The 24,358-nt window shown below is 47.8% G+C and overlaps 1 protein-coding gene across 1 annotated transcript in view; it reads right to left on the bottom strand.

Moving 5' to 3' along the window:
- Nucleotides 1-645: 645 nt before the first annotated feature.
- Nucleotides 646-24,358, bottom strand: part of CYSTM1 (cysteine rich transmembrane module containing 1) — a 74,110-nt gene continuing 50,397 nt past the window's right edge. Inside the window, exon 7 of the mRNA XM_081500993.1 lies at nt 646-827. Within this exon, the coding sequence (XP_081357119.1) occupies nt 718-827 (110 nt within the window). The 3' untranslated portion in view covers nt 646-717. The remainder of the gene's footprint in view (nt 828-24,358) is intronic.

The raw sequence follows: 24,358 nt of genomic DNA, 5'->3' as shown, positions 1-24,358 counted from the left end.
ACCAGGGGTATGTGTGTATACATGTCCGGGTGGGGACAGGGAAGATGCTTGTCACACCAGACTCCCCATTCTAGCCCATTTGTATGTGGGAACTTGGTATATGAGAAATCTCATTTTAAATCAATGGGGAAAGGGTGACCTAATCAATAAATGGTGTTGAAACTATCAAAATAGAAAAAGAAAACCAGAACCCTATCCTACACCGTGATCAAAAACCAATTTAGGTGGACTAAAGACTATGTTGAAAAAGTTTTAGAAGAAAATACAGGCTTATCTTTGCATCAAAGATTAAAACACACAAAGCATGAGGGAAAGGTCGATAAACATAACATTTATAAACTTTCATACTAGAGAACACACTGTAGAAAGGTTCAGAGACAGGCAGAAGATATTTCCAAGCCTATAAAAGTGACATATATTAGTGTGTAGAGTTTTTAAAGTTTCCCCATTAATCAGTAAGAGAAGACAAACCAGTAGAAAAAACAGGCTAAGATTTGTAAAGACAAGTCAAAAACATATTTATGTTCAAGGTCACTAGTAAGCAGGGAAGGTAAAATAGCGAGATACCATTTCACACCTATCATAGAAGCTCAAATGTTGAAGTCTGTAGATGAGGTAATTTTTAATGAAAGATAAACTGTCAGCTTTGCAGCACTAGTTTTTTATTCCAGTAACAGAAGGTAGAGGGCCTGCAGGGAGCACTTGGGGCTCCACTGCTCAGTCCAGGCTTTCCAGGAGGCAGCAGCAGCAGAGAGCAGCCCAGCACGCGGCCAGGGCCGCCTGACACCCGGTGTCTTCCGTCTTCCTTTCCCGCTCCACCACGTACACTGGGGGCAGGGGAGGGGCGGGGAGAGAGAGACCCAGTCAGAGGTGACTGTGAGCCGCAGCGGCCTATGCTGCTCAAGCACTTAGCACATCTGAAGAGATGGATTCGAGTCTCCCTCCCTCTACAGACTGTCAGCTCCGGGAAGGGGGAGCCACGGCCCACCGTGGTGTCACTACCTGCACATGTCAGGTAGTTTCCTGGATGTGTGAGTGAAGGTGACATCTGCTTAGCAGCTGTCAGATCACTGTTTCCTGCCACCTCCCCTTCCCCAAGCTGACTGAAACACCACCCAGCACCTGCCTTGTCAGTGATAATTTGTGGTGAGGCCCACCCTGCAGCCAGATGTGGCAAGCACTGGCTGAAAGCTTTACACATTGTCTCATTTAATCCTCACAACAGCTCTGTTACTATCATTTGTAACTCTCAAACACTGTCTGCAGGAGTGTGAATTAATAGAGGCCCTTGGAAAGAGAATGGGGATGGGGGGGGGACGGACAGGTGCTGCATAGAATTTTGACCCAGAAAATCTGTATCTAGGGTTTTTCTATAGACACAATTGTCTTATTGTTCAAAAATGTGTGTACATTGTGATTACTGATGTATCAAAATAACCCCAAGCTAGCAACAACCTTGATGTCTGTCACCTGGAGACTGATGAGGTAAGCTAATACATTCCATAGAATAGAATACTAAATGGCCATTAAGAAAGGATAAAAGCAAGGTATACAGTAGTCCGCTTGTTATGTTAGTACAATGAAAAGGATACACATACACAGACATACAGATATCTGAAGGAATATAAGAAACAAAGGTCAGAATGTGGAGGGGTAGGGGCTTTTACTCTGCTTTTGCATTTTATGTTTTTCTCCAATCCAGGCTCGTCCAGTTCCAAAGTCACACTCAAAGCTGCTGCTCCTCCATGTCACTGCTGGGGTCCTGTGGGCAGGAGGGAGGGCTGTCCAGGTTCAACACAGCTTAGACCTCCTTTCGCCTCTGCCACTGTGCTAGCTCTGGGGCTTTCTCTGGGGGCAGCTGGCATCGACTGATCTGGGTTCCCTGGTGGCACTGGCCTCAGTCCCGGATGGCTTCCCCAGTGTCACAATTACCTACAGACCACCCTTGGCCCAGCTCCTCTAACCTGTGGTCCCAGTGATGCTGCTCCCTTCACAGCCTGGCCTGGTGGCCTCTATGACCTGGAGTTTGACCCATCAGATTTGCCTTCAATGCACTTCTGACTTCCCTCAGGCCTTGCTGACTCAGCCTCAGGCACACGCTACGGTTTCTGCTGGGCCAACCTGGCAAGCAGCAGCTGGATCAGATCACCACTCCTCCCCGCAAGGAGCCTGGAGACCAGAGGGTCCTCACGCTGGTGCAATTCCTAAGGCTGAGCCCCATGAGCCAGAAACACCCACCCCACGCCAGGTCCCCAACAGCCCCATCTCCAGGGTTCCTTTTGTACTCCTCTCTCCAGCGACAGGAGCTGGTGGCATTTCCCAAACCAACCCCAGCCTCTTCTCTTCCACTCCTTCGGGTTTGGGCAGGAGGCAGTCAGGAGCCCACCTGAGGCTGGTCTGGCACAAAGGGCACTGAGGAACAGGTGCAGTCCAGCAAACCCCTGGGGAGCCCATGATCTGCCAGGGGCACCTTCAGGTCCCTCACCACCCCTCCTGGCTCCCCTCTCTCATTCACTGCTTTGAGTGCCAACATCAAGATCTTCTTTCTGCTCCCACCACCTCAGCAGAGCCCCAGCACAGACCGCCCCCCCCCCAAAGCAGCCCCAGAGGTTCCAATGTCTCTTCCTAGGAACCCGAGGTTCCAACAGGAGTAGGGGGTGGGGTAAGTAGGCAGTGGGTTCTCATCAGATTCTGGAGATGCGCGGCTGCCCTAGTCCAGGTCTCAATTCCCAGACACTCTGCTCCAATTTAGTGAGAGACCACAATTAGAATTTCAGAACAGAGATTTTTAATAAGACATATCAAGTTGGATTTAAATATAGGCTTATCTACTTGTTGGCCATGTAACCTTGAGCAGGTCACAACCTCTCTTAGCCTCAGCTTCCCGTGCTGTAAAATAAGAGTGACATCAGTAATCTATACCCCACAGGGTTGCAGGGAAAATGAAGATTAGACATGCAAAGCGCTTACAGCACATTGTCACTGTTCAATAAATGCTCATTGGTGTTATTACCATATTAAAATGACTGACTCTCAGGGAGACTCCTCCCAGGACTGACTAAAGAGGTGGCCTACACACAGGTAGGGAGAAGGGGTTGGGGGGCTCACCCAGAGTCAGGGGAGAAGCCTCAGAAATAAACCAGAGGCCAGGAGGCAGTTACAGGCTGTTCTGGGAGCCAAGGGCCTGCAAGGTCAGCTAGTCCTTCACTGTGCAAAGGGTACAAGTCCAGCCCAAGGGAGGGTGTGCCCAAAGCCCTGAGCAGGGGAGTGGCTGAACAGAGTCAGGCCCCCACCCCAGGATGGAAGACTGCTGGAGGGAGAACCGCCGGCCATTCCAGGCCCTGCGCTCACCCCAACTCGGGTGCAAGTGTGCGTGCACACACACACACACTCTCTCTCTCACTCATTCCCTGTCACTTTTCCTTCAGCCTCAACCAACCACATGGCATCAGAGCCCAAGTTCAGTATTGGGGAGGCGCGACTCTGGGAAGTTCAGAGAGAGTCCAGGACAGGGAGCCTGGGACAGGAGAGGGGCCTGGGTAGCAGGGGAATAAACAGGCCAACAGCACAAGCGCTGCACGAGGACCAGAGACAGGCCTGCATCCTGACTGCCAGACCCACGTCCAGCGACAGCCCACCCAACCTGCTACAGACCTGGGCACCCTGGGCTCTGTGGCACCGACCCAGCAGGAAAGCCCACAGTGGGTGTCACAGGACCTCCCAGACCACCTGCCAGTCGTCCACCTTCCCATCCAGCCTGTGACACCTGAGCAGGGATGCCAGCCCCCCTTCCCAGGTCTGGCTGTGCACCCCATGAACAGCTTCCCCTCCTCCTCTCTCTGCCAGAGAACTGCTCGCTTGCCCCAAGGCAGAGAAGAGCCCCTGTGCTCCACATCAGCGCCAGGAACAGCTGCCTGATCCACTTGCAGGCTCCTCCCAGGTTCAGGCCAAAGATGCACTCAAGGGTGGGTTACCATGTGAAAGGCTCTCCCCTTCCACTCATCACACAGATCTTTCAGATCCTCTGAGAAGCATCTTATCTGCTGTTTGTTTGAAGGCAAACTCCTCCCTTCTTCCTCCAGCATCTAAAACCAGCGTCTAAAACCAGAACCAAATAAGGCAACCCTCAGGGGACTAGAGTGGCCGCATGGTACTCAGTGCATACTAAGGCCACCTGCCTGAGCAGGAGAATCGACGTCAGCCCTCCTCCTCTGCAAGGCTGACAGGACAGCACCCTGACCTGGGGCTCCATGCATCTCTCAGAAGCCTTCCCGACCTGGTCCAGCCCAACCCAGATCTTTCTGACTCTGATCTGCTGCTATCACCTATCAGTACAATCATTCAGAAACCTTGGTCTGAGAAATACCAAACAGAGACAGAGATAGGCCTGGGGGCAGTCCTCAGATGAAAAGGGGAGGCTAGGTGTTCAGTAGTCAGTGTCCAGAACAAAGCCTGGGGCTAAGAGCGAGGGCCTTTCGCTTTGTGGGCCAGCAGTGCTTTCTCTTTACTTGAAGCCCTGGAATAGAGAAGAAAACAGGACTGCCTCAGAAATGGCTGGTTTATCCTCAGGGTTTCTACGTGCCGTAACTAGTAATAGACTATAAAGGTCCTCAAGTGCAGGGAGCAGGTCTTCTCCCAGTGCTCCCATATCCACTTCCTAACTGGTCTGGCAAATACAGACGGGCACTGGCCAAAGAAGTCTCCTCTAGAGGTAGAGGGACCCACGACAGGACAGGTGAATCCACTGAAAGCCTGTCATCCCTAGATGTGTCCACCTCACCAACACCATGGGCCCTCAGGCTGGTCTAAGCTGGTGCGGGGAAGACCACTTCCTGTGGCAACTCCAAATGCCAAGCTGTTTCAGAAAAGTATTTTATTTTCCTGGGGAAAAAAATGACATAATTTGAATAATGCTAAATGTTGTGTAAGAAAACTGGCTGAAACAAAAACAGATGATGAGAACCAGCAGACCTGGGGGTAACACCATGCCTGCCCAAAGCTGCTGGGAGTTGAAGACAAGTGATTTCAATATTCTCAGCTGGCAGGGGCTCAGGGTTTTGGGTCCCAAGACAGAGCCAGGGGTGGGGACAAGGCCAGAAGACCAGCCCAACTCGGGTGAGGAGGGGTGAAGTCAGCAAGAGCCTGCACCCCTGAAACAAGCCAGCTGTAAGGAAGTGCACTGCCTAGGGTCAGTGCCCACCACTGAGTGACAAGGGGGCCTCCATAATCACAAGGGAGTCGCCAGCTAAGTGTAGTCAATAAAAGGTAATACATAAAACTGGAATTTTAACATGTTGTGAAATCCTATCAAATATCAAAAGGAAGCCTGATGTTACGAGTGACCAGTGGTGGTTGCATTAGAGTCTAAAATTAGGCCATGAGTAAAGCTTCCTTTTGGCCTGTGAGCCCAGCCCTCAGTGGAGAAGGGTGAGTCATCAGCAACTGACCTTCAAAGACATCCTGCTCCTGTGCTTTACAACTCTTACTCAAAAGAACTGAAAGCAGGCGCTTGGACAGGTATTTGCACACCCATGTCCACAGCAGCATGTTTGCATTACCAAACGGTGGAAGCCACCCAAGTATCCACTGGTGGACAAAAGGATAAACAAAACACGGTTTACACATACAATGGAATATTCTTCAGTCCAAGAAAGGAATTTTGACATATGACACATGGTACCTTAAAGACATTTTGCTAAGTGAAATAAGCCAGTCACAGAAGGACAAATATTGTATGACTCCTGTTACATGAGGTACCTAGAGGAGTCAAATTCGTAGAGACAGGAAGTAGGATGGTGGTTGCCAGAGGCTAGAGAGGGGAGTTACTGTTTAGTAGGTAAGGAGTTCTAGTTTGGGATGATGAACCATGTTTGGGAGACAGATAGTGGTAATGGTTGCACAACAATGTCAACAGGCTTACTGGCTACTCAAACTGTACGCTTAAGAGTGGTTAAAATGATAAACCCTTCCTCTTTTGTCCTCTGCTTATTCGGGAGGGTTCCAAGCATATCAACACCTGGGGAAAGGGATATGGATCAGAGCTTCGCTTCCCAGCAGGCAAAGCTCTGTGGGCTGGTGCCTCAGAGGGCCATTCTGTCCCAGCAGCTGTGTCCATTCTCCTGGGCTGGTGATGGGGTGGGTCCTGCCACCCCGCAAAGGAGGTCTGCTCTGCCAGCCAGGTGCCTGCCTGCCCTCCGGCCCGAAGACCCCTCCAGAGCGCTCCAGCCGGACCTCACAGACAGAGGACGTGCCAGAGGAGACAGAGACACTCTGCTCAGGGTCCCTCCCAGCCCACACGCTCACTTCTCATTTCCCTGACATGGCCACCTGCGCAGGGGAGTCCAACGCTGCTGGACTGGATGAAGCACAAGCTGAAATCAAGATTGCTGGGAGAAATATCAATAACCTCAGGTGTGCAGATGACACCACCCTTATGGCAGAAAGGGAAGAACTAAAGAGCCTCTTGATGAAAGTGAAAGAGGAGAGTGAAAAAGTTGGCTTAAAACTCAACATTCAGAAAACAAGATCATGGCATCTGGTCCCATCACTTCATGGCAAATAGATGGGGAAACAATGGAAACAGTGACTGACTTTATTTTCTGGGGCTCCAAAATCACTGCAGATGGTGATTGTAGCCATGAAATTAAAAGATGCTTACTCCTTGGAAGAAAAGCTATGACCAACCTAGACAGCATATAAAAGCAGAGTCATTACTTTGCCAACAAAGGTCCGTCTAGTCAAAGCTATGGTTTTTCCAGTAGTCGTGTATGGATGTGAGAGCTGGAATATAAAGAAAGCTGAGCGCCAAAGAGTTGATGCTTTTGAACTGTGGTGTTGGAGAAGACTCTTGAAAGTCCCTTGGACTGCAAGAAGATCAAACCAGTCAATCCTAAAGGAAACCAGTCCTTAGTGTTCTTTGGAAGGACTGATGTTGAAGCTGAAACTCCAATACTTTGGCCACCTGATGCAAAGAACTAACTCATTTGAAACGACCCCGATGCTGGGAAAGATTGAGGGCAGGAGGAGAAGGGGACGACAGAGGATGAGATGGTTGGATGGCATCACCGACTCGATGGACAAGAGTTTGAGCAAGCTCCAGGAGTCGGTGATGGACAGGGAAGCCTGGTGTGCTACAGTCCATGGGGTCGCAAAGAGTCGGACATGACTGAGTGACTAAACTGAACTGGCTCTTTGGAACAGGCCCAGATGGACAGAGATCAGCACGGAGGTCACTGCTGGGCCCTTCCCATTAGTGTCCAGGCACAGACGGGCACAGGCCCCTCTGCTATCGGCAATGTTAGTCTGACTCACGTTGAGTACCAGCCTCGGGAGTCTCGTTCAAATAGGTCTTGCTGCATTTTCTAAGGCAAACACCACCCTATTGTTTTTTATCGAACACCAAGTGGGTCTTTATCTTATGTATACAGACCACAACTGGCTTCTGCAGGTACCAGGTTCCTACGTTATTGATTAACAGTCCTAGCAGATATATTTATGCAAAATGCCTCAGGTTGATTTCTCCCTCCTTGGTCAAGCTTAATTTGGCGACAGTAAAAATAGCTGTTTTCACATGAATGCACCCCAGTGCAGAGCCCTGGTACACAGTGAGCTCTAGGGCGGGGAGGGACAGGATGACTACTCGCAGTGAGCACGGTGAGAAGGTGATTCCAGCAAGGCAAACCTCACTTGTAACGACTGTCTCCTCAACAACCCTCTACTCCCTGAAGCACACTGCCAGCCATTTCCCAGCAACAAAGGTCATCCTTGTAGATTTGGAAAGAACTGTGTGGGGTGCCTGGGCTCCACTGAGTAATCCCCAACAATTCCTCCTGCTCTGTAACTGCCACAACCCAGCATCCACCCAAAAGTCAACCAGGAAAGGTCCCGAAAACCACCACCCCACCTGCTGAGATGTGCCATTGGGCAAATGTGAGGCCAGAGACGTCCCTAGCGGAGAAAGGGGGACAGAGGGGGAACCTGGCCTGTAGAAAAGCTTCTTTCCACAGTCAACTCTACTATTAATAGTTCTAGCCAGCTCGTCATTGAAGCTAGATCCAAAAAGTCTCCAACATCGTGACCAACCACCTTTCCAGTGAAACAGGAAGAGACAGGCTAATCCTTGCCACAAAAGGCTGAGGTGGGAAGCTAGGTGAGGTTAGCCCTGGTGGTGGAGCGGGTACAAAGGGAGCCCCAACGTGTCAAGAGTGACAGAGGCAGCTGAATGCTCCCCATCTGCCGAGCAGGATTCAGTTGCCCAAAGAGGTGGGTTTATTCACAGCCCTGCCGGTCTGGAGAACGCAAGGCCTCTCAGCAAACTCAGAAAGCCCAGCCCCCTTGGCCGAGGGCCCCCTCCTGCTGCCCAGCTGTCGTCCTGAGTCAGGAGCACCCCTGAGGTCACCATACAAACAGACCCCGGCCTCCTAACAGCTCACCAAGCAACCCTGTGGGGGTGAGGAAAGGCGGTTGTAGAGTCGGGTACCCCAGGGTCCACTCTAAGTGCCACTTTGAAGGGTGACCACCTCTCCCAGCTTCGGTTTTCTCACTTGTAAGATGGGAATAATAACAGCACCTTGTCCCTCACTGGGTTCTTCGGGGACTTAGTTAAGCCACACTAACTGCCTAATATAGAGCAGGTTCGAAGTTTTTGTCAGCTGCCATTACTACTCTCGAGACAAAGACCTGGACAGAAGGTACTGAGACAGCTGGAAGCGACACTGGCATTATGTAAAGCTGCTGGGAGAGCCTATAGACAGCTTCTCCTACTTGATGAACTGAGGTTTTTGAAGAACAACCAAGTGACATGGAAATCGGGTAAAAGAGGTGTCTATTTCCCTTAAGTATTGCCTAGACCCCCTCCTTGTGGATGCCAGGCTGCTGGGCGATGACCCAGGAAGGCAGGGGGCACAGCCGCCTAATGAGGCACAACCGCTCGGCATCCCCACGACCCTCCCCACCCCCCCAGCAGCAGCCGGAGCTGGCGATCCCCAAGAATCCTCCTACCAGGCCCTCACCCTCCTGCCCCTTCTCGTAGGCCCACAAAGTGGAAAGGTCCAGTCCAGGAATTCCTTTAGATCTCCAAGATGAAGTTCTGGTGACCCTTAGCTCCTGACTCTACCTGGATAAAAATGCTGTACACGCCAACATTATAACCGTGCCCCTAGTCTACTCCACAGACCTGATGTACAGGAGACATGGAATGAATGAGTGAATGAATGGACAAGTGAGTGAACAATGTGTCACACCTTTTACTTCAGTTGGAAAAGCTATTTGTAGCCGGCCTTGCAGGCAAGCTCAGATACAGGCTCAGCTGGCTACTCCCTGAAGCAATGGCAGGGTGCGTGACTAAGAAAAGATAAGAAGATCCTGTCAGTCTGAAGTTCTGAAGGAAGGTGTCACTCTCACTTCGGTCAGTTTAAGTGCTTCAAGAGATCTTGGCTCATCCTGAACTTCCCTGAAATGGTTGAGGGCAGTCCCTGGTATCAGGGCCATCACTCTATCCCAGAAGGAATCCATGTGACTAGGAGGATATCCTGGGAATGAGTGAAGCTAGCACAGGCAGCTCCGGGTCCCAGGCCTGGCCGGGGGGGGGGGGGGGGGGCTGGGAGAGTGGGCCCCACAGCCCCAGGATTCACCTTCTCCAGAGGGGGGACCCTCCTGAGAGCCTTTCCTTCAGATCCATAGGCCTAGAGCACTGCGCCCATAGCTGTGAGGAATTCATGGTTACCCACAGCTTCCCTGGGGTACTGGACAGGGATTGGGGTGGAAGGGGGAATACTGATCCTTTATAAACTACCCATGATACACCTACTCTCAGAAGCAAAAATCCATTTTTACTCAAAAACAATCTCGCCTGCTCTAAAATCCTCCAGGCTGACAAGGTATCCCAGGCTACCAAATGGACTTATTTCAGGGGTAAATGGAAAAGCTCAGAGGGAATCAAGACACTACCAAAAAGAAAATCTAATGGAAAAAATTTTTTCCCTAAGGAAAATGCAATTGAAAGGCACTAAAATCTTCCCTGGGCTATTTCTGATTTAGAGTCTTGAAGTAGGCATGTCCCTGGGAAAAGATTCTGATGCCTGGGATCCCAAGAACAAAGCTCTCCATGTCACCACACACACTCAGGTACAACCTCTAGAGGAAAAGTGTGTGAGTGTGCATGCACTTATACGTGTGTGTATGGGGGCGTGGGGGTGGCGTTGCCCTTCTCCAGCTTCAGAAAACCTCTAGAGTCTAAAAGGCTGAGAATGTGTAAGGGTAGCCGGAGGGAGTGAGCCACCTTTTCCACCACACCACGGATCTAATAAGGAAAAAGCCCCTGAGCCCAGCACTGGGACAAGGAGGCAAGGGGTACTGGCTTCTCGAAACTAAAGGGTTGGCATCTATGGCCATACCACCCTGAACGCTCCTGATCTTCTCTACAAGGGTGGGCAGCCTTGACAGCACATAGCAGCAAGCTTCCTTGTTGCAAGCTGATAAGGCTTTCCAGAAGAGTGGATAGGAAAGTGTGCATTTCCTGGAGGAGGAAGCCACTCCCTCAGGGAGCCAAGGCCAAGTGTGGAACAGCAGAAGGCCAGGGCAGGCTACTAATACTGCCACGATCCACTTGCGGTTCTCGGTGGGTTTGAGACCAGCTCTCAGGGCAGGAGCTGGACCCTCCTCATCCCTGTAGTGCCCCACCCCCAGGCCAATCCAGCCACTGCAGATTCCCGTTCACTGGCTCTGAGGCTAAGCCTGCCACACCCATTTCAATAAAATGCACTTATTTCCCTTCACTCCTCTGTGGCTCGGTTTCCTCACCTGAAAAATGGAGGCAGTAACACCACCCACCTCTTGGGTGGTGATTGTTATAAAGATTAGATGATTAACTTGAAAAGCAGCACAGTGCCAGGCATGAAGTAAGTGGATAATATACTTTAAGTATTACTGTTGCTGTAAAAAAAATAAATGGCTAGAAGGAAAAGCACTTCTAGAGACTGGGGTGGGGGCCAGGCATGAAGTCAGCATGGTGAGACCGACATCTGCATGGAGACCTCACTGAGAACCACTGCTCACCGCTCACAAGACTCCCACATTGTATGGGGCCAAGGTGCAGCTGAGGAGACACAGACTTGATGAATTTAAGAAGGAAAAAACCCCAGAACACCCAACCACACTTTTCTGCAGCATTTATATCAGCTACAGATAGATTTCCTGGACAGACATGAACGTAATAGTCAAATTTCAAAAGGGCTGCATCGTGAAGAACTAAACACAGACCAAAAGATTTACATGAAAATGTTAACTATTGTCTCTGGATAGCAAAAGTATGGGTGTATTACTTTTTATAAGGAAGAGCTATTCCTGTAAATTAAAAAGTTCTTTAAAAAACAAAGCTGTGTTTTTCTGTGTGAGAACCTGGTTGCACCCCAGGAGCAGAGGCCTGGGCTCTGGATAAGCGGCACTAAGTCAGGGTTTGGAGAAAGCCACTCTTCGGGCCCCTGACCACGCTGGGCTTGGTCCCCACACTCGTGTCAGCATCTGCTGGGCTAAGCCCTCATCCACTAATGAGGATGCCAGTCCTTACCATCTTCAATGCCAGCACTTTAGTTACAACCATCCCATGTTGCATCCCACCTTTTAGAGAATCTCAACTCTGGGGAGCCACAATATAAACAGAATATAGATTTTTCCCCCTGTGGCTAACCACACTGACCGTGGGGAAGCAGGTGCCCATGGGCACAGGGCCACAGCAGCACGGGTGCAGGCAGAGAGAACCTCAGGGCCTGTGCTCAGGCCTGGGCCGCCTCTCAGCAAGGCTAGTCTTACTTCTGTTTGGAAGGGCTCATCCTAAGGAAAGACCCCAGCCACTCTAGTGGCCTCACATTCACAGGGTGGTCCCAACACCCTGGTGCTGGCTCCAAGCCCACCTGCACCTCCCAGTTTCCCTGGACACCTTTTACCTTCCTTTCCTTGCCGACCAAACCGATTTCCTCATTGTTTATACCAACCTAACTTAAAAGGCTTATGTGAGATGTGAAGGAAAGGCGTTTGTCAAGTTTCAAGACTGGATGAAAGCAGTATTAGAGCCGAAAACCCCGGCTGCACCTGGAGGGTTGGGGAGGCTGAGGAAACAGTTCAGCAGAGTTGTCTGGGGGTGGGCAGGACTTCAAACACCCGTCTCCTGGGCCAGCCGGGTCTGGCCAACCCAGCCACATGCCCCTGACCAGCTGAGCAAACTGGATCTGCAGAGAGCAGCTGCCCTTTTATACTCCATTATCCCTGAGTGCTGGGCGGGCCAAGGCTTTGGAAAAAACAAAAGTGTTTTGCATTAAGCACTTGACCAAAACAGACTGTGTCTCTATATCCAAGAAGAATTAAAAACCCAAGGCCATCTTTAGGAGCCTATGGTCCCCCAGTGTCCTTGTGACCAGGCTGTCTTCATGCGACACCAGGTCCCAGACCTTGGGCAGTCACTAGGGAGTGGGGAGACAGGGCATGGGACTTCATTTAAGTGCAGGCCCCACCTGAGCAGATCTGTCGAGTTAAAGCCTGAGGTCACAAACATGGGGACTGAGAATCAAAACTGGTGCCAAGAGCCCACTCACTAAAGGCTAGTCTCATCTGCTTTTGTGAAGACTTGCAACTGAGTGTCCCAGAGAGAAGAGGTGAGCCTGCCTCTTCATTGCTGCTAACAATGTATGTTATTGTTATGAATATTATATATATATTTAAACTATTATATATATTATTAATATTTTGAAGTATTTCAAGGGCATTTTCTAATGTACTGTAAATGAGCATGCAAGTTAAGAATACAATTTGAAACCGGACAGACCTGGGTTCAATTCAAGGCTCAGGGAGTTACTCTCCGACTTTAGGCCAGTTAAAATCATCTCTCTAAACCTGTGCCCTCACCTCTGAAATAGGAAACCACCACAGGACTGCTGTATGGATTAAATAAGATAATATACACAAAACACGTGAACAAGATCTAATTAGAAACAGCAACATTTACTTAGTGCTTGGCCCTAAATTACACGAGGCATTTAACAACTGTTGGAGTGAGAAGTGAGATTCTAAGGGAAAGGGAAAGACAAAGTTATTAAAAAAAAACAAAACCCCAAAACTTTTACTCATTCATGGGAGGCCGAATGATACATGGAAGCATTGTCAGGCTTTGGGTCAGATCCCTGGGGAACCATGGTCAAGACATTATAGCCTCTCTAAGACTCAGGTTCCCTGAGTGTAAGGTCTGGGATAACTTACCCAGAAGGACTATAGAAAGAATCAAAGCCATGTCCATAAAGCTTCCAGCCCAGCACGTGGCACCTCACTAGGTGCTCAGTAGTCACTGAGGAGCGCAGGCTTTGGGGTTAGACTGGTGGGTCTGAATCTCAGCTCTACAACTTCCTAGTTGTAGGACCATGAACAAGTTTCATGTTTTATGTGCTTCAGTTCCTTCATCTATACCAGTGGTCCCCAGCTTTTAGGCACTGAGGACCAGTTTTGTGGGAGACAATTATTTTTCATGGATGGGGAGAGGAGGATGGTTTCGGGATGATTCTCATATTCTCATAAGCAGCCCCAAACCCTGATCCCTTGCAGGTTTAGTTCACAGCAGGGTCTGAACTCGGGAGAATCTAATGCTGCTGATCTGGCAGGAGGTGGAGCTCAGGCAGTAATATGAACAATGGGGAGCAGCTTTAAATACAGATGAAGCTTCATTCACTCACCCATTGCTCACCACCTGTCGTGTGGCCCAGTTCCTAACAGACCACAGACTGGTGCCAGTCTGTGGCCTGGGGATCTCCGATCTGTATGATGGGGATGGTAAAAATCCTACTTCACAGGGTTGTTACAAGGACTACAAGAGCTGACTCATAAAAATGCCTGATAGACCATAACCACTTGATAACTATTCGTTCTTTTATTTGGCTTTTATTAATTATTCAACAACTAATAATTAATATTAAATGTTCAAAAACTTAGACCACTGGCCTCAAACTCTTCTTGTCCTGCTAGTTTTAATCCAGGAATTACTATCAGACACCCAGATTCTCCAGGCCCACCTACAGAGAGGCTCAGAAACAAAGCTTGTCTATCCAGTAAGAAGTCACGAGGGAATTCATTAAAGCTCCAGGTTCCTGGAGGCTTTTTCCTGGGCTGGCCACCAAAAAAAAAGTCATGAATGTTTTAGCTTCTAATAAAGCTTATTAGGAAGGCCTTTTCCTCCACTGGGCTCAAAAGCCCAACTTACAGTTTTCATACGAAGACTCTATAGCAGTGGTTCTCAAAGGCAAGTGATCTGGGCCCCTAAGGAACATCTGGTAACATCTGGACAACGCTGCTGGTTGCCATAACTGAGCAGATACTACTGGAATATAGTGGGTAGAGGCCAGGGACGCTGCTAAACATTGTACAATGCACAGGACAGCTCTGTACTCCCCTCATCAAAATCATCCAACCGAAATATCAAGGTGCCAAGGGTGAGAAACCCTGCCCTACAGGGAATCTGCTTGTACAAGGTAAGTGGGGTGGAGGAGGGGACAGGACACACAATGGAAGCTACACTACAGTGGCTTCCGGGTGCAGACGACACGTGCATCTGAGCAAGAACTGCTGGGGAAATAAGAACACAAAAGTGATTTGAGATAACGGGGTATGTGGACTATGAGTGGAAAAAAATTTTTTTCTATGAGAGTTGTTACTATGTTCAGGGACCAGACCGCTCAGTGGAAGCAAAAATGACCCAGAGCTGCATCTCTAAGTTCTGATAATTCACACCCGTGACTCAGTACTCCAACAGTGCTCCACAGTGAATATCCTGCTCAGAGCCTAGACCAACAAATGAATTACACGAGGTAGGGGAAAGTGGTGTAAATGATCTTTTCCGCAAATTCAAGTTCAAAGTTTAACAACTTGACAAAGCTTACCCCAGAAACTTACCCTGTCCTCTCTCCTGCATATCTTCAAACTCCTCTTCATCTTTAATCACTCAACAAGTACTCACTGGGGAATCAAGGGGTCAGTCAAATTATTCAAGGTCTCTGCAATCAGGACACTTGTGGACAGTGGTGGAGACCTTAATTCTCTAACTAGAGCCAAGGCGGTAAAATTACAAACCTAGAGAGCACTATGAAAGGCAGAAAGCTGACCTGGACTGCGTTGGGGAGTGAGGGTGAGGTACCACTCAGTGTCACTGAAGTGACACAAGCGTGAGATGGGAAGGATTAATAAGAGTTACTTGTACTGAGTCAAGAGAGGTATCATTTTGCAAAAGCCATACAGAGGAAACACCATTTGCAAAAGCCATATGGGAGGAGAGGCCTAGGGAGGTTGAGGAAGTGAAACAGAATATGCTAGCAAGGCTAGAACATGAAGGACTTCTCAAGGCCTTTGGAAATGCTGGTCTTTATTCTAATAATAGGAAGGGAAAAGACATGTTTAAACCCTTAACTTTTGTAGGTTCTACTCTGGCTCAAGGGTAGGGTGAGGAACAGCTCTCCCCAAAACCTCTTTATCCTCAGGTAAATCAAAACCTCTGGCCTATCACATAGAAACCCAGATCAGCAGCAAAGCCTCAAACTAAATGGAAGCCAACAGACCATGGCCAAAAATAAGAAGGAGCAGTTTTCTCTCCAAAGTAAGGATGAGAAAGCTGAAAGCCCAATGGGCCACGATCCTGGCCCTCCCTGCACCAGGGAGAGGGGAGGTCTGCGGTGCTGAGAGAAAAAGCTGGTGCCACAGCCCTTGTCAAGAGCCACAAATCCCCGGAGGACCCTACAAGCAGCCCACCTCCTCCTGGTTGAGGAGCCATGTTCAGGTTGGATCAGACCACAGGCAACTGTCCCTTTTGCCCCATTTCTGTGCCTTTGTCTGGCTAGGCCCTGGGGATTGATGCTTTCTGTAGCTCTTTCTGGAAACCCTACTAACTACCAGCTACTGTGCTAGCTCTGGGAGCCTTACTGTCTCCACCTCCTACCCCTTCCTTGATCATCTTCTTCTTCCTCCTCCCTTTCTAGAGACCTTCCTCCTTGTGGTCACTGGGTCTATCTCAGGTCACACATGGTGTCAGAATGATTGCTTGCCACTTACTAGCTCTGACCTTGGGCAAACTCTTCTTTAATAAGACCCACCTCATGGAGCTGTCCCCCTAATTGAAAGCTGAAGGATATATAGTGTTCAGCACCAGGTCTGACCCACAGCAAAAAAACTCAGAGCCACTCCCAGGATTCTATACAGAGAAGATGAGAAGGGAGAGGAACCCAAGGTAACGTCACAAGGAGGGTGCTGCAGAGACACCTGTGCAGGCAGAGGACACGGGGAGCGGACAGCCTGCCAGTCAACACACCCTTGGAGTCAAGTAGTGAACATGACGTACAAAAGTCCCTGCCTTCAAGCAACTTACATTCCAGCAGGAGGACGAAGGCAGCCAAGGAATCTGTGAGCAATGTGCTGGGAAGGGAAAAGAGGTGGGCAGAGTGGGGAGAGAGTGGAGGCTAGGGTGTTACATTTGATGGAGTAGGGAGAGGGAAGGTGGTTGGAAGGCCTCTCTGACTAGGTGACAGTTGAGCAAGAATCAAGAGAACACAGGCCGGGTCAATTTCGGAGGAAAGAGAAAGGCAGAGGGGAAGGGAATGGCAAATACCACAAATACCAAGGAGCGCTGGAGCCTGCCCATGGAGGGCCTGGCTGGCCACCTAAGGACTGGTTTTTACTCTGAGTGACAAGGGAAGCTTCTAGAGGGCCTGGGGGAGAAAGCAGACAGCAGGGGCAAGAGCAGGAGGAGGGAGACCAGTTATAAGGTGGATGAAGTGACTCTGGAGTTGTGGATCCCATGGCTGCCTAAGGCCAGTGGGAATTCTGGGGGGAAGATCAGGAATGACTCTCAGCAACTGGGATCCCCACCTTTCCCCTGAGGGCTTCCTGTCTTCAGCAGCCCCATCCATTCACAAGCAAAAATTCAGAAAAGTGGTGTGGGCCAAGGGAGCGTGCTGAGTCCTCCCTGCCTATATACTGGACGGTATATAACTTTGTTTATGCTTTGCCTCAGTCCTGTCATCACATTATTACAGATAAGGAAGCAGAAGCTCAGGGAACTGGAGAGACTCCACCTAGATTCCTGAGCCAGTGTGGCTTTTGGTGGCTCTACGCAGAGTCCTTGCTGGGACATTCTGTCATCTGACACCTGGTGAAGAAAGAAGGTACTGAGCTGGACTTTATCTACACTGGAAAGGCTTCCCGGGGCAATGAAAATGCCTCATCAGAGTTTCTGATTAAAAAAAAAAAGCATGAACGGCTCAAACAAGCCAGCTGTAATTTCTTAGCAGAGATTCTGGATCGTTCAATTCTTTCCTTGTTTATCCCTGTGCTGAGTGAGAGAGAGCAGTGTCAGACATGAAGGGAGTGTGCAGGCAAACCAGGCCGCGCCACCAGCCCGCACCGACTGAGGACTGGGGAAAGGCCGCTGTGGGCTGGGGAAAGGCTGGCTGGTTGGCCAGCGACCTGTGTAGGGCTCTCCTGCCACAGGCACTCACCTTTTGCATCTTCAAATTACAAAGAGCAAGAACAGGCACACTTTACAGGCTCAGAAACCCCGTGCAAAGGCCAATCAGCCTTCTGAACTCCACGGGGACATCCTAGGGACTCTGCTGAAGCAGAATTCATTTTACATCCATATATTGCCAAATGTCAGTCCTAACCCAGAAGAACATGAATAAAACCCCAGTATCTGGACCTACAAGAGTTAAATAGCAAGGGAAGAGTCTCAAAGGGAAAGGGGACCAGAAATGGAACATGAATTCACAAACATCTTTCGAACTGATGTTATTTCCTTCCATTCAGCAGACATTTACTGAGCATATACCACGTGTCAGCACTGTTCAAGGTTCTGTGGAAACAGAGGCTGAGAGAAAAAGATCACCTTCATGAAGCTTACAAGGGGAAGCAGGCACACTCAAAGATCAGAGAGGTTAAGCAATCTACCCAGGTCCTAGCATTAGTAAGGGGATCTGAATCCAGCTTTTACCACACTTGCCACCTGTCTACTAGGAAAGTGGTACCCCGTTATAACCACCAGGTTTCTGAGTTTGTTTCTGTGGCTGGGGGCGAGGGAGAGGGAGGAGACAGGGGGAGACAGGGGAAGAAATGGGCTGAGAAGAAGGTACTTTCCTCCAATGGGGTCTGAGGACTGCTGTGGAGTCGGTGCTGGATCTCAGCAGCATGCAGTAAAGGGGAAATGCATTTAGCTTGGATTCAGGACTTATGTCCTCGTCAAAACACAGGCATCCCGGCAAGTCACTAAACCTCTCTGTATTTCAGTATCTCTAAGAAAGAGGGCCTAGAGCCAGACATCCTGGAATGTGAAGTCAAGTGGGCCTTAGGAAGCATCACTACAAACAAAGCTAGTGGAGGTGATGGAATTCCAGTTGAGCTATTTCAAATCCTAAAAGATGATGCTGTGAAACTGCTGCCCTCAATATGTCAGCAAATTTGGAAAACTCAGCAGTGGCCACCGGCCTGGAAAAGGTCCGTTTTCATTCCAATCCCAAAGAAAGGCAATGCCAAAGAATGCTCAAACTACCGCACAACTGCTTTCATCTCACACACTAGTAAAGTAACGCTCAAAATTCTCCAAGCCAGGCTTCAGCAAAATGTGAACCATGAACTTTCAGATGTTCAAGCTGGTTTTAGAAAAGGCAGAGGAACCAGACATCAAATTGCCAACATCCATTGGATCACTGAAAAAGCAAGAGAGTTCCAGAAAAACATCTATTTCTGCTTTATTGACTATGCCAAAGCCTTTGACTGTGTGGATCACAATAAACTGTGGAAAATTCTGAAAGAGATGGGAATAACAGACCACCTGACCTGCCTCTTGAGAAATCTGTATGCACGTCAGGAAGCAACAGTTAGAACTGGACATGGAACAACAGACTGGTTCCAAATAGGAAAAGGAGTGTACATCAAGGCTGTATATTGCCACCCTGCTTATTTAACTTATATTCAGAGTACATCATGAGAAATGCTGGACTGGAGGAAGCACAAGCTGGAATCAAGATTGCTGGGAGAAATATCAATAACCTCAGATACACAGATGACACCACCCTTATGGCAGAAAGTGAAGAACTAAAGAGGCTCTTTGATGAAAGTGAAAGAGGAGAGTGAAAAAGTTGGCTTAAAACTCAACATTCAGAAAACTAAGATCATGGCATCCAGTCCCATCACTTCATGGCAAACAGACAGGGAAACACTGGAAACAGTGGCTGACTTTATTTTTGGGGACTCCAAAATCACTGCTGATGGTGATTGCAGCCATGAAATTAAAAGACGCTTACTCCTTGGAAGGAAAATTATGACCAACCTAGACAGCATATTAAAAAGCAGAGACATTACTTTGCCAACAAAGGTCCGTCTAGTCAAGGCTATGGCTTTTCCAGTAGTCGTGTATGGATGTGAGAGCTGGACTGTAAAGAAAGCTGAGCACCGAAGAATTGATGCTTTTGAACTGTGGTGTTGGAGAAGACTCTTGAGAGTCCCTTGGACTGCAAGGAGATCCAACCAGTCCATCCTAAAGGAGATCAGTCCTGGGTGTTCATTGGAAGGACTGATGTTACTTTGGCCACCTGATGCAAAGAGCTGACTCATTTGAAAAGACCCCGATGCTGGGAAAGATTGAGGGCAGGAGGAGAAGGGGATGACAGAGGATGAGATGGTTCGATGGCATCACCGACTCAATGGACATGAGTTTGGGTAGACTCTGGGAGTTGGTGATGGACAGGGAGGCCTGGCGTGCTGCAGTTCATGGGGTCTCAAACAGTCAGACGAGACTGAGCAACTGAACTGACTACATAGTAATAGACACCCAAAACATGTCAAACTTCCACCTGAGGAAAAAAGCCTTAAATTCTGGTTTGCTAAGACCTGGCTTTCCAAATGGGTCTTTGAACCCAATCCTTGGGCTGATACAGCTCCTTGCCTAAGTGCTTTTGCTTCCTGAGTTGCTTTTTATACAGCATCCCTACTCTTATTTCAATAAGAAATCTCCGTGCATATCTAAGAATATTGTAAGATTCCTCTCCTCCCTTTATTTTTGTAGCAGGGTTTTTGCTCCCTGTGTTGCCTCTGTTCCCTCAGTGACCCTTTTTCCTGTCTGTTTGGTCACCATCTGTCATTTGGGGCCTTTACTCAGGTCTCTGAAGATCCTCTGTTGTTCGTTAATATTTAAGGCTGAGATTCTATTACTTGTAGTCTTATGAATCTTGACTAACACAAATAGTAGAAGTCTAAACTAAAACAGTAAGAGCAAGGTTGAGTGCAGTCAGTCACTTAAGAGGTTCTTTGGAGAACATGAAACCTAACTGAATTTGCTGAGAGGAAGTGCTTTGAAAGAAGTCTGTATGGGATGCAGTGGAAGCACCTAGGAGTGGTAAGTTCTACAGAAGGTATGGGGTTCAGGAGGGAAAGTTTCATGGGGGTGCTGATATTCTGTTTGATCTCTCTGTAGGGTTGGGCAGAATGAGAATGAGGAGCAGGGAGTGAAGGAAGAAACATGGCTGGTTAGAGGCCATCCTCAGTGGTGACAGCCTTAACTCCAAGCCAAGGTAGCTACTGGATGAGACATCTGATAGTCTAATAAGGGGGTGGGTATATTTTTCACATGGGAGGGATGTGAACTGTTAAAAGCAAAGATTGGAGTGTGGTGGGCCAACTGCCAAGATGGGCACCAACAGTTCCTCTCACCCTGTATTCACACGCTGTTTCTCCTAGTGTGTGCCTGCTTAGTCGCTGAGTCGCATTCAACTCTGCAATCCTATGGACTGTAGCCCGCCTGGTTCCTCCGTCCATGGGATTCTCCAGGCAAGAATACTGGAGTGGGTTGCCGTTTCCTCCTCCAGGGGATCTTCCTGACCCAGGGATTGAACCCTTGTCTCCTGTGTCTCCTGCACTGCAGACAGATTCCTTACCACACTGAGCCACCTAGGAAGCCCCTGTTCCTCCTAGTGAGATGAAGTCTATTTTACACCAATGTTTGTAACAGCCATTTATTTATTATTCATAATAGTTCAAAAGCAAATATCCATCAACTAATGAAAGGATGAATAAAATATGGCATATCTATACAATATTATTTGGCAAAGGAATGAAGCACTGATACTTGCTGCAATGTGGATGAACCTTGAAAACATTACCCTCAGAAAAAGAAGCCAGTCATAAAAGACTACATATTACATGATTCAAAGTGCAGCACAGACAAATCTACAGAGACAGAAAATAAATCAATGGAGGAGGAGATTTAAGGATATGGGGAGTAATTGCCAAAGGGTCTCTTTTCAGGGTGATGAAAATGTTCTGGAATCAGTGGTGATGGTCACACAACTCTGTGACTACACCAAAACCCACTGGACTGTACACTTGAAGTAGGATAACTGTACGGTATGCCAATTGTATCTAAACAAAACTGTTACCAAAAAAGCAGAAGTGGGGGGAGATGGCATCTATTTCCCCCCCTGTTGAACCTGGCCAGCCTTTGAGCAACAGGATACAGGGTGAGGCAGTGCCAGGTCTAGGCCTCACTATTAAAAGCCTGGCAGCTGCTACTTTCACACTCTTGAAGGACAGGGAGATGTGCAGAGAGAGACCTCATGGAGGTAAACGAGGTCTTAGTCATGTGAGTGAGGTAGTCTTGGACATTTCAGCTCCAGCCAGGCTGACAGCTGAATTAAGTCATGCAAGTGACCCCAGGAGAGATCCCCTAAAGCCAACTCACTGAACCATGAGAAATAATAAATCACTGTTGTTTTGAGCCACTGAGTTTCAGAGTGGTATGTTATACAATAGTAACTGAAACACAACCTCTCTGAGCCTCATATTCCACCTCTATAACATGGGACTAATGCCAGAGGGTCATTGTGACAATCACGTGAAGCTAATGCCAATGCAAGACATATTAACTATTATTATTATTATTAAAAATCATCCCAGGAGACCCCTGACATATTGCAGGTGTGCTCCCCAGAGAAGCCTCATTCTCACAAACACTGGCTCCTTCCAATCACATGGTTTCCAAAAAGCTGGTTTGCTGAGGAAAACAAAGACTTAAAAAAATACAATATCTGAGAAAATGAAATTTGAGCTATAAACAGAGTACCAAAGAAGGGTCTGCTTAGATCAGCCATCTACCCACTTTCTTGTACATTCAACAGATCTTTATTAAATCCTTACTAATTACCAAACATCAATTACAAATAGCTAAGACCCGCTCCAGCTCAGCTGGTAAAGAATCTGCCTGCAATGCGCGAGACCTGGGTTTGATCCCTGGGTTGGGAAGATACCCTGGAGAAGGGAAAGGCTGCCCACCCCAATATTCTGGCCTGGAGAATCCCATGGACTGTATAGTCCATGAGATTGCAAAGAGTCAGACACGACTGAGCGACTTTCACTTTCACTAAGACCCTCGAATAATTTCCACCTAGGTGGCTGTTTACAGAATGGACTACACACTAGAACTTCAGCTGAGAGATGGCATATGCAGCAGTAGATACATCTAAAATCATCCTGCTAGAGAAAAAAAAACCCTTTAAATTTCTGCAGAGCACTCAAATTCTCGTGCTTAGAATACAGGCCCCAAGAATGATTCTGACTGAGGATCCCAGGAGCAACAGACAGAAATAAATGAAATGGGTTCCCTAAAGGTGCACCCTTTAGTGAGGGGGGGTCAGAGGGTCCCATCCACAGAATCTGGACCCCCTCAGAAACCAGGCTGAGAGAAGGACTTCACCATCTGGCATCACCTGCCAAGTCTGGTGCAGAATGGGAGTAAGCAATTAATAATACCAGTCTGATGTCAGTGAGAAATCCTGTAGAGAAGGATGTTCAACAGCTTTCAACTGCATTTATGAAATCATGACAAAGTGATAATACTGAACTAAAAGAACCTTTTAATCCTAAGAACAATTAAGATCCTATTTTTTCCTCAAAAATGCTGACACAATATTAACACTTAAATGATACCAAAGGTAAGAAAGAGGGCCAGACCCATGAATATTTTCTGCATGAAGGGACAAGGTCCACTGAGCCCAGGAAGCACTTATTCTAGACAAGCTCTGGAACGTTCCAATCCACTGAATGTTACTTACAATCAGTACAAACAATACAGGCCCGGAAATGTTTGGAAGGGCCTGTATTGCTTCACAAATCTTTCACCCATAGGCCAGGAGGGCTCTAGGTGAAAGATACAACCTAGGGAGGCACTGGACTGAGTCTACTGTTTAATACAAATGCTGGGCTGACTTTTTTTTATTGACATATATACTAAAGTGCACAGATATTAAGTGTGAGGCTTGAAAAATGTTTATACCCAGATTAAGATAAAAGAATACTCCTAATAGCCAGAAGGTTCCCTGTGCCCTTCCCAGTCAATACCAAACACCACCCCAGCCCCCACTCCACTCTTTTGATCTCCAGAACCACAGGTTAGTTTGGCTTAGTCTTGAATTGCACATAAACAGAATCATACATTATGTGGTCTTTTTAGACTGCCTTCTTTCATTCATCACAGGGTTACCTTATTTTGAAACAGAAACCTAGAAACTGAGCTTTATTTTCAGGAAATCCCCCTCTGATGTCACAGACCTGGATGCCAACTATTCTGATTATACTGGTTGTACTTCCTGAACTCCTCCAAACACATGTTGTAACACTTTAAAAAAGAAACAGAACCTTTGGATTGTAAAAGTTTTCCTTCAAAATAAACTAAATCTTTTAAAGGTATTCAAATCTATTCAACCTTAATATAGCCTCTGACTTCACACCATAAAAGTGTAATCTTTCCCATACTGAGCCCACAACTCCTCTTAAACCTATTTTTCTTCCTTGGTATCCACCCATTCTAAAGAACCATCAAATTCTAAAATAAAAAGAACCTTCAATTCTGTTACTACTTTTGATTAGTAAGGGGTTAAACTATAAAATTTAATCTTAGGGGTTAAACTATTAAACCTTAGGGGTTAAACTATAAATTAACCTCAGAAAATCTCTGAGGCAGCTTAAGGCTCTAAAATTCAGACGAATGTGGCAGTTCAGAAAAGACAGGAGAGGGACAACAGCAATGAGATACAGGCACAGAGTCCACAGTTAACCTGTCAGGATTCAGATCTGGGCTCTCCCATTTCTAGCTGGGTGGCCTTGGGCAAGTCATCACTCCACTCTGTGCCTCAATCACTTCATTGCAAAATGGGAATAACCTTGTAAGACTGTTGCAAGGATTAAATGTGAATGTATATAAAGCTCTTAGGAAAGCACCTGGCACATAATAAGCACTCAGTAAGAATGAGCTATATTCAAAAGCTGAAAGCTCTAAGAGAGCAACTATTCT

This window comes from Giraffa tippelskirchi, chromosome 6, assembly GCF_054371585.1.
Source record: "Giraffa tippelskirchi isolate mGirTip1 chromosome 6, T2T-mGirTip1v1.2.pri, whole genome shotgun sequence".
NCBI lineage: Eukaryota > Metazoa > Chordata > Mammalia > Artiodactyla > Giraffidae > Giraffa > Giraffa tippelskirchi.
Note: the sequence above shows the minus strand (reverse complement) of the source record. Positions and strands in the feature narration are given on the sequence as shown.